Source organism: Camelina sativa, chromosome 9 (assembly GCF_000633955.1).
Source record: "Camelina sativa cultivar DH55 chromosome 9, Cs, whole genome shotgun sequence".
Taxonomy (NCBI): domain Eukaryota; kingdom Viridiplantae; phylum Streptophyta; class Magnoliopsida; order Brassicales; family Brassicaceae; genus Camelina; species Camelina sativa.
In genome coordinates this window covers 32547406-32557248 of record NC_025693.1, presented here as the reverse complement: position 1 = coordinate 32557248, position 9843 = coordinate 32547406, and the positions used below count along the sequence as shown (strand labels likewise).

Sequence of the window (9843 nt, the reverse complement as noted above, 5' to 3'; positions counted from 1 at the left end):
TCCGAGAACGTCCTCGTCCCGAACATAAGCCTCTTGATCGCATTTCCACAGTAATGCCTCGTAACAAACCGGAGATCGACCGGTTCGGAACTTTTAACCATGTTGTAAAGCCAAGCGGTCAAGTGATCTGTTTCCTCGGCTCTATTGTCGTGTAGCCATCGGTGTCTTGCCGGACAAACAATCTCCGTCATTATTACTTTCCTCATCTTCTTGAATTGTTCGCCGAACGGTGTGATCACGCATGTTTTGTAGCCGTTGGAGAGGATCTTTTGAGCATAAGTGAGTGGTCTTGACGCGAAGAGTGCGTCTTGTTGCTTAAAAATCTCACGTGCTATCTTAGGACACGTAACGGAGATCACGTGAGTGTTTCCTAGACGTACACAAAGTATCTCCGTGTTATTAAGCTCTTTCATGAGGCTATGAATCCACCGGAAAACTGGACGGTTTTTGAGCATCCCCGGAATCATTCCAACAATTGGAAAACCGGTCGGTCCTGGTGGGAGAGGATGCAACTTCTTGTTTCGTGAAGATGACTTTATTTTCTTGAGTATCATCATCAAGAGAGAAATGGCCACAAAGGCTTGGAGTGTCGTGAGGAGATACATGTTGCTAAACCACAACCCTGGACTTGACTTGCTCGTGAGACCCGAAGAGTTTGAAGCTAACGTATCCATTTATTGTGTTTTGTTTGGAAGAAAGAGATGAAGAAACAATTAATATGTGTTTTGTTAATTATGCTAATTGTTTCTGCATGAATCCTTATTTCACCTTATTATTTATAATGTCACATTAACAGAGGTAGGTGCATAGGAAAAGGACGATACTACCCCTTTTGTTTCGGGGAGGAAGCAGTTTGGACCGACTTGGTCTCTACTGATGAGTGTCACCATATTGAATATTGTTGGAAACATTCACAATCCCAAAATGTAATTAGAAGATAATACTATTAAACTAATTCATTCATACTTTTAAAATGATTTTATTGGTGATCTGCCAAAAATCCTCGTGTTACATATGCACTCTAAATCTCTAATCTAACAAAGCAGTGTGTTATTTTTTTTCTACATTATGCCGCGGTTCCTCTTTACATGCATTTTCTAAGATATAATAATCCAGTTTCAAAATTTTTGAATATTTGCTGTTGATAACGAGGCCATATATAGCTTATAAATTGGCTTGTGTTTGTATTGTCACAACTTCATCACCGATGCATGTATGTATGTAAAACATCAATTTTAAGCACAAAACTATATTTATACGAGCATTTTTACTTTTGGTAGGTCGGGTGATATATCCACATAACTTATTTGTCTGTAGTGTGTTCTACTCAATCAATATCAACATACATACATGCCGTTTTGGAGAACAAAAGTAATAAATGTCTCTTCAACTTCGGCAATTATGTGTCGATTAATTTTTCCGTGGTGTGAATTATATTAAAATGAACAAAATTTATGAAATTCTTATCTATGTAATTCGTATTTTTATATAATATGTGTGAATTCGAAAATATATTACTGATATATGCAGTTAAGTTATTTCTCTGATGTCTAATTTAGTAAATCAATTTGAAACCGGTGTTAAAATTTAAAATAGTAAACAGTGTACAAAACTACAGAGTGAAAGATGCGAAGTTATATGATGCTTATTGTCGCACATTCATAAATTATTTCATATGCTATTTTAAAAATAATTCTAATCAATCTCACTCAATTTGTTATGCGATTTTTATTTTGTGGCTACCCATCTTCTTCAGTTAAAACAATTTGGTTAACAATGGAAAATATTGGTACAGCTCACCTGCCAAAATGCCTCGTGGTGCTGATGTTTGGTCGTTACTAACCATGTCAATGTCAATGTCAAATATAGTGGTCGACCCTACACACATGTATACTGGATACGAGTTTTTAAAGTACCAGTGACTTTACGCGACGGCTACACGGTAGAAAGGTCGACACCAAATAAAATAGTCATACTTCTTCGTATCTGTTTAATAGTGGAATAAGTAACCCATGTCTCTAGCTAGTATAACACCTTTTTTTCTTTTTTTTTTTTTTTATATCTGATTTCAGGGGTAAAACTATGTAATTTAGCTAACTTGTTTAGTGAAGTAATAAAATCATGCTAAATTATTTGGTGTAATCACCTACTTTGACCCCATTAAGGAGAATTTAAAAGCAATGAAAGTCACCTCTTATTAAAATTTATTTTAAATTTTCACCATTATTCTTTTATGTTGGGCTGTATAACTCAATTTCTATTATTTTCCTCATAATATTCAAGTTTGGCAGCCTTTTCGTATATTTTTGTTTGTACAAATATATTTTCAATAGTTTTTGACTAAATTTATTAAAAAAATCTCTGAAATTGAAAACTATTTTTTTATACAATACATCTATCGGGAAAATGAAATATTTGGAAGATCTATTTTTTTTTAAAAACATTATAAAATACAAAAGCAAAATATATTTCTTTTAAGCCTTATAGCAAAAAAAAAAAAATTCATTTGATTTGTTTTCGTAAGGGCTTATAAATAGTTTAATTTGTAACAATCTTTTTTTTTTTAATGCAAAAATATTTAATTTATAGATTGATTTTTAAGACACAAATATTGTTTGTTATTATGATCCACCACTATAATATGATCGTATAACACACATTCTCAAAATAATGACTCTTATATCGGGTTTTTTTTTTTTTTTTTTGTCAACACTCTTATATCGGTTTATTTTGAATTAAATTGCATTTCAGTAAAGTTATAGTAAATCATATCTCGTAAGTTTTCTATAAATCACTCGCTTTTTCATATTATTTTAGATCTTATTAAAAATGTGAGAACGTAATATATCTATTTGAGATGATAACTTTTCTAACCACTCATTTCGACAAAAATTTATTTAATTTCATGTTATATAAAGCGAACTGCAATTCCACTACACGTAATGGAGGCTTTGGCTGGTCTTAGTCAATGCATCTAACACTTCTTATGAAAACTTCTCAGCTCACAAAGAGGATATATATTGGATCCGCTTTGATGGCTGAAGCTCCGTAATTCATGCACTACAAAATGCTCGATCTCTGAACAATAATGAATTACAGGTTCAGTTGGTTCACTAACCCTCACCAACCTGATTCGTTTTAAACTCTTTGGACTCTTTCAAGACATCCGAGAGCTTCGGAGTAGTTCTGTTGGATCTTATTTTAAACGTATAATATAGCATTGGGCAAACCGTCGCAATTAGATTTGCACCCAAAAAAAAAAAACCTTATCAACTAGAAAAGCCTAACTACATGCACACATGTATGCTTGTCCATGCATTGATAATCCCTGGGGAGAGGGTATCCCATGGGTAGGGTCCCCCAGGCTTTCAAATGGACCCTAAGCAATGGGTCCATAACCATGTGGCTAAAGAGATAAAGCTAACAATTCTGCGCTTGGGGAGAATCGATCGCTGGCCTGAACCAACATGACAACTCTTTCTTCCAAGCTAGAACCACTAGCCCACCATCTTGTGGTTAACATTGATAGATTTAAACCCAAAATCAAGTATATATATATATATCCTGGTCCATACATCATACATGATATATATATATATATATATATATATATGTGTGTATGATTAATCACGTACATACCTAAATATCTGGTGAGTGCATGTTTAACTAAGAAAAGCAAAACGAAGATTATATTGCAATTATGATTTATGAATTGGCTTGGACGACCTAGATAACATAGTTTGTAATTTTGAAAATTAACCTAGTTTCCTTTTTTTTTGGGTGAGCATAAAATAATCTACAGTTTTAAAAACTTTTGTTTGTTTGAATAACACTTTCTATGATTCATGTCAAAATCAGAAATTAGTTCATTTTGTAGCGGTGTGGAGTAATTGTCTTGTTCTTTCTCTGTTTTTTAGGTCGACTTAATGTATTCTATGTCTATTATTTCTATAATAGCTGTTAGACTTGGATGTTCTTGACATTCAACTGTGTATAATTTACCAATTATCTATGTTTTGGTGCTTCTATGTAACATAAGGTTTCTCATTTTATGAAATGGATGTTTCTTTGTAGTAGATATATTTGTTTTAACGTACATGAGACTCCTGCAAATGATAATAATAGTTTCTTTGAATCTTGAATGCCTTTTTGTTTATGTTATACTTTAAACTCTTTTAGTGATTGATATTTTGGTATTCTGCATTATTTACTGATGATTAATGTGTTAGATTCTATAAATTGTATCACTTGCCTTGAGTCTTTACTACAAAATGAATGAGAATATTTTTGTGATGGTAACAATGTATTGATGGAGCTTGGAAATATGTTGAAACAGTAAAATGTGCAATGCATATTACTTTATTTCCCTTCCATGTTGTTCTTTATATTAAATTTCTTTTCTTTCAGTAACACTTTATAAATGTATTTTCTATATCCAATATTTTATTTCCGGTTCTAGATTGCTATAAAAGTTTTTAGACTTGGAAGTTCTTAACTCTCTACTTTTAGTACAACGGTTTATGTAAACAATTCAGCAGTCTTATGTTCTTATGTTTGATACTAGGCAAAGGAGCGTATACATGTCTCTTTTGATTTGTGTTTGGTTTGTTTGTTTGAATAACACCTTCTATGATGACAAAATCAGAAATTAGTTCACGTTAATCATCTCATTGTAGGCATATGAAACATATGCTTTGTTCTTCTATGTTGTTTAGGTCGACACTATATCTAATATTTTGTTTCGTAGTTTGCTATAATAGTTTTTAGAGTTAGAAGTCCTTAAATCTCTACTTTAGTACAAAGGTTTATGTAAAAAATCCATTCTTATACTCTTATGTACAAAGGTTTATCAAACTTTTCACTATTTTTTAATTATTCTTGTTTAAATTATATAATGGTAACCAATTCATATGCGTAAGATATTACGTATTGATGCAAACGTCATGGTGCGTTCGAGATTCTCGTGAATCTTTTTAAGATACAAAAAAAAAAGTTTTTTCTTTTCTTTCCATTTGAAAGATGGAACTTTCCCCTTTGGTGCTCTAACAGAAAGAATATAACGTGGAGGCATATTACACACATACTGTATGTACAGTATATGATTCAGAACATATCCATCCAAATACTTGCATTTAGGAAAATTTAATATTCTCTCCATATTAGTTTTAGATATATTTGTTCTGCTTAAAAGTATAGCTGTATAGACTATATATATATAGAGAATTTGATAAAAGAAAATGTTCGACAATATATGTTAAAACGATATAATTTTATTGGAGTGAAGGGTATATATGGGGCTACTGTATAATTCGAGTTTGGTTGATTTATTATTTTTATTCTAACACAGATATATACAATGAAAGAGATTTCAGTTTCAGAAATGATATTTCTTTTGTTTTGTTTGGTATTGAGTTTTGAGCTTTCATATAGAAAAAAAAATAATGCCAAATAAGATTTATATGTTAGGTTTACTTGAATCAACTCAACTTATCAAAACTAAATACAAGGACTTACAAATACATTTTTTGTCACGAAAAAAAATAAAATGCTTACATGACATTATAACTCACTCTTTTATGGAAACAAAACCTCAATTAAAATGATTGACTTTTTAAAAAAACCTCTTAAAAAACGATTACAAAAGAAAATAAAGAACATGGCTAAACAAAAAGTTCTCAACAAGAAGTGTTAAGAACTTAAGCTGCTTGAGGTGAACAATCATATATGAGAGAGATTGCTCAATCAGTTTCCCAACCGAAGCTCTAATGTCACAAGGGACAACTTGTTTAACTGCTAAGCCATCTAAAACTCTATCATCATCATCATCTCGAAGATGATCTTCTTTTTCTTTTTCTTCAGAATCATTGTTGTTTCGATGATCTTCTTCTTCTTCGTCAGAATCATCAGCAAGCAAATGGGGCGGAACTACAGATTCTTGAAGCTCCCATTCTTCAATACTAAGTCCCCATTCTTGATATTCCACTCCCGCCATTGCTAAAGCATCCATCGAACTCATCATGTGATTAGAAAGTGACTGTAAAATGTTATTTGCTTTGGAATCACTATAACTATAAAAAAAAAAGAACAAAACTTTTGAGTTCTACTTCTTCTTCGTCTTGTTTGGGGATGAGTACGTACGTGTGGCTAATGACCTTATTATATATAGGCATGTACGGACGTGCGGGTTTCTCTGTTATTTCCCATGGAAGATCACGTGAAATGTTCAAAAACTAAACCACTTGAATTGATTTTTAAATGTCAAATACTTTGGTTGACAAGAAAGAAAAAAAATGTCAAATACTTTGAACGTAAAACAATATGAACGACAACATACTCGTGATTCTCCTCGAAGTTGAAGACCATTTGCAAATTGAAAGTAGTAATACTATTCTTCTCTAGCCCTCTCATTGTAGTGATCTATTAACCTATAAGTTAAACGTACTCACAAATTGATCTCACTCGATCGAATACATGATGATGAACACATAAACAAAATGTTATTTGGTTTTATATTTTTTCTTTGTGTGAAAGGATTTAGTTTTTATTTTTCAACTTCTCTTTCTTTATTTTAATAGAACTATTTTTATCAAAGAGAAAATATTTGGCTCGTGAAAACATAAACATTAAGGTTTGTCTCGCCGTGGACACTTATTGCCCGTCACGGTGACGACTTGATTCAACCGGGTAGTTTAAGATCGGAATAAAACGGCAGCGTTTCATATGCAAGAAGAAAAGAAAACATTTGCAATTTTGTCCTCAATAACATAAATTGTACACATATACCTTAGTACAATTTTATTTACCAAATTACACCAAATATGTATTTTAAGATAACCACATCCAAAGAATAACTGACAATTTGCCCCTCTAAAAATCATTGTAAATGAATTATAATTGTAATGGTTTTTTTTTTTTTAAGTGTTGTCATCTAGTTTTAATTAGCTGTTGGTTAGGAAAAATATCATTTATTCCACATAACATTACAATCCAAAATACCTGAAGACAAAAATATGATTTTCCAAAAAGACAAGTAGATAAACTAAAAAGGTTAGTCCAATCAATCTTAAAATTTGGCAATAACCAACACATATTTTTGTTATATGCTAATGATTGTAGAAAATTGACTTGACAAGTATACAACTTTTTAATCTCTTCCAACTTCAATTCAATTTATTTTATAAATTTCATCACACACTTATGTGATTCAAATTTTTTTTTTTTTTTTTTGTTTTGGTAGAATGTGATTTAAAAATAGTTTTACGTGGGGAAAAATATATAAGTTAAATTAAAAGTAGCTGTTAAATATAAAAAATAGCTAAATATAGAAATTAATAAATGGTCCCCCAAACAAATTTAATTTGCATATAACATTCGCTTAAAACAAAAAAATTCAATTACGACCCTCTCATCTCCTCTCTGAACTTAACATCTTCGAAATCTGAAAATCTCCAGACTGAATCCATCTCTCATTCCTTTGTAGAGATTCTCCGAATCGAATCGAAACGAAATCACGGTGTTACGAGAAGGTCCGAGAAGGAGGCTAGGTCTGAGATATGGGCGCCGCGGGGTCTAAACTCGAGAAAGCTCTCGGCGACCAGTTCCCGGAAGGAGAACGCTACTTCGGATTCGAAAACTTCGGAAACACTTGTTACTGTAACAGTGTTTTACAGGTCTCCCTCTCCCTCTCTCTCTCTCGATTCCTCATTTTGAGTTTCCATGTGTACGAATCGTTTTGCTTTTTTGGTAGATTTCATCTAGGATTTGAAATTGTTTGAGAACAATTTGGTTGATATATGAATGTAGAATGTTCTATCTCGATCTTAGGTCTAGTCTAGAAGAAGGCTGATCTTAACTAATAAATTGTGCAGGCTCTTTATTTTTGTGCTCCTTTTCGTGAACAATTGCTTGAACACTATGCAAATAATAAAGCTGATGCTGAGGAGAATCTCTTGACCTGCTTGGCAGACTTGTTTTCCCAGGTAATATTATAGTATAATTTGAGTATGATTCGTTTACTTTTGAAAGTATGGCATTGCAGATGTGTTTGCTTCGTTTAGTCTTTCGTTATTATTGTCATCATCTACTTGATAATTTCAGTGGTGTTTACTTCTCCTAAGTCTGTTAATTTTAGTACCCCTTTTCCCATAGATAAGTTCCCAGAAGAAGAAAACAGGAGTTATTGCTCCGAAGCGTTTTGTGCAGAGATTGAAAAAACAGAATGAGCTTTTCCGGAGTTATATGCATCAGGTAATCTGCCTTAACTGCCTATCTTCTCAACATTCCTTTTATGTGAGGATAATGAAATTGTGAGAGAAGCATATCTATATACAAAGCGTTTGATTAGATTGTGTTTACTGTTTCATGCAGGATGCACATGAGTTCCTGAACTATTTGCTAAATGAACTTGTTGACATCTTAGAGAAAGAGGCAAAAGCTACAAAAACGGGCCGTGAAACTTCATCATCTCCTGAAAAGATTGCAAATGGATCGAAAGCTCCTCAGGCAAACGTTGTTCTTAAAGAACCTATTGTTACATGGGTGCACAAGATTTTTCAGGTAAGCTGCTTCTTAATAAATTGCATATCTTTTCTTCTACGGTACGCTCAGTTCATTTTTGGCTTTATTTTAGATGCTGGATTTAAATATGCAATAAGGTATTTGGCCGTAGTCCATAGACCTATAGCTGCCTTCAGTATAGATGCAGTAAGCATCAACAAAGCTTAATTTCCTGCATTCTCTCTAATCCCCAAAGCGAGCCCAATCTCAAAACTGAACATCACATATTATTTATAGTCTTTTCCTGTTATCTCAAGTGATTTAGCATGTGCAAACTCGTTACAGGGTATACTTACTAACGAGACAAGGTGTCTGCGGTGTGAGACAGTAACAGCAAGAGATGAAACTTTCCTAGACTTGAGCCTTGATATTGAACAGAACAGTTCGATAACTAGCTGTTTGAAAAACTTCAGCTCCACAGAGACTCTACACGCTGAAGACAAATTTTTCTGTGACCAATGCTGCAGGTAAAAAATGCTCTTCCGTAACCATTGAGCTTGCATCTACTATAACTGTATCAAATTATACAGTAAAACCCAACATGTTATGACTAGATCTTCACTGCTCCCTTAAAGTTTTTTTTTTGGTTTGATACTCGAATATAATCTGTTTCAGTTCAGTGTGCACTCTAAACTCAAGGTTTTTTGGTTTCATAGTTCTTCACTGTTCCTTTAAATTATACAGAAAAACCCAACACGTTATAGTTTCACAACACAAGTCCTTGTAGTTAGTTCTTCAGTGTGCAAGAGCAAGACTCCCTAAAGTTTAATGATTTACATGACTGAAGCAGTTTTATGATTATTTGTGCAGTTTACAAGAAGCGCAGAAGAGGATGAAGATCAAGAAACCGCCACACATCTTAGTTATACATCTGAAACGGTTTAAATACATTGAACAGTTGGGCCGCTACAAGAAGCTATCTTACAGAGTTGTCTTCCCGCTGGAACTGAAACTCAGCAACACAGTGGAAGAATATGTGGACATCGAGTACTCCCTCTTTGCAGTTGTGGTTCATGTCGGAAGTGGACCAAACCATGGTCACTATGTTAGCCTCGTGAAATCTCATAACCATTGGCTCTTCTTTGATGATGAAACTGTTGAAATGATTGAAGAATCTGCTGTTCAGACATTCTTTGGCTCATCACAAGAGTACTCGAGCAACACTGATCATGGCTACATCTTGTTATACGAGAGCCTCGGAACAAGAACCTAATCTCATCAATTTTACTTTTAACTCAGAAAAACAGAAAAGTTTGTATACTAATGGAAACCAAGCCATGTACAGTT

General features: G+C 33.1%; 4 protein-coding genes across 4 annotated transcripts in view; 2 read left to right on the top strand and 2 right to left on the bottom strand.

The window, feature by feature from the left end:
• The window catches only part of LOC104713678 (tryptophan N-monooxygenase 2-like), a 6885-nt gene extending 6211 nt beyond the window's left edge, over positions 1-674 (bottom strand). Inside the window, exon 1 of the mRNA XM_010430852.2 lies at positions 92-674. Coding sequence (XP_010429154.2) covers positions 92-674 — 583 coding nt within the window. The remainder of the gene's footprint in view (positions 1-91) is intronic.
• LOC104713677 lies at positions 5636-6100 on the bottom strand. The gene has a single exon (XM_010430851.1). It carries the CDS (start codon positions 6017-6019, stop codon positions 5636-5638), a length of 384 nt encoding a protein of 127 aa, XP_010429153.1. The 5' UTR covers positions 6020-6100.
• On the top strand, positions 7363-9835 carry LOC104713676 (ubiquitin carboxyl-terminal hydrolase 4). Its single transcript, XM_010430850.2, has 6 exons — positions 7363-7670; positions 7869-7979; positions 8149-8247; positions 8368-8556; positions 8842-9023; positions 9367-9835. Exons 1-6 carry the CDS (start codon positions 7554-7556, stop codon positions 9767-9769), a joined length of 1101 nt encoding a protein of 366 aa, XP_010429152.2. The 5' UTR covers positions 7363-7553; the 3' UTR covers positions 9770-9835.
• Positions 9820-9843, top strand: part of LOC104715902 (ubiquitin carboxyl-terminal hydrolase 4-like) — a 1759-nt gene continuing 1735 nt past the window's right edge. Inside the window, exon 1 of the mRNA XM_010433269.1 lies at positions 9820-9840. Coding sequence (XP_010431571.1) covers positions 9820-9840 — 21 coding nt within the window. The remainder of the gene's footprint in view (positions 9841-9843) is intronic.

Excerpts from the sequence above, each read along its gene's own strand:
- LOC104713677 (XM_010430851.1), bottom strand. The coding sequence starts at position 6,019 with ATGATGAGTTCGATGGATGCTTTAGCAATGGCGGGAGTGGAATATCAA.
- LOC104713676 (XM_010430850.2), top strand. The coding sequence starts at position 7,554 with ATGGGCGCCGCGGGGTCTAAACTCGAGAAAGCTCTCGGCGACCAGTTC. Across the intron at positions 7,980-8,148 it reads TGGCAGACTTGTTTTCCCAG|ATAAGTTCCCAGAAGAAGAA; the intron begins GTAATATTATAG and ends CTTTTCCCATAG. Across the intron at positions 9,024-9,366 it reads TTCTGTGACCAATGCTGCAG|TTTACAAGAAGCGCAGAAGA; the intron begins GTAAAAAATGCT and ends TTATTTGTGCAG.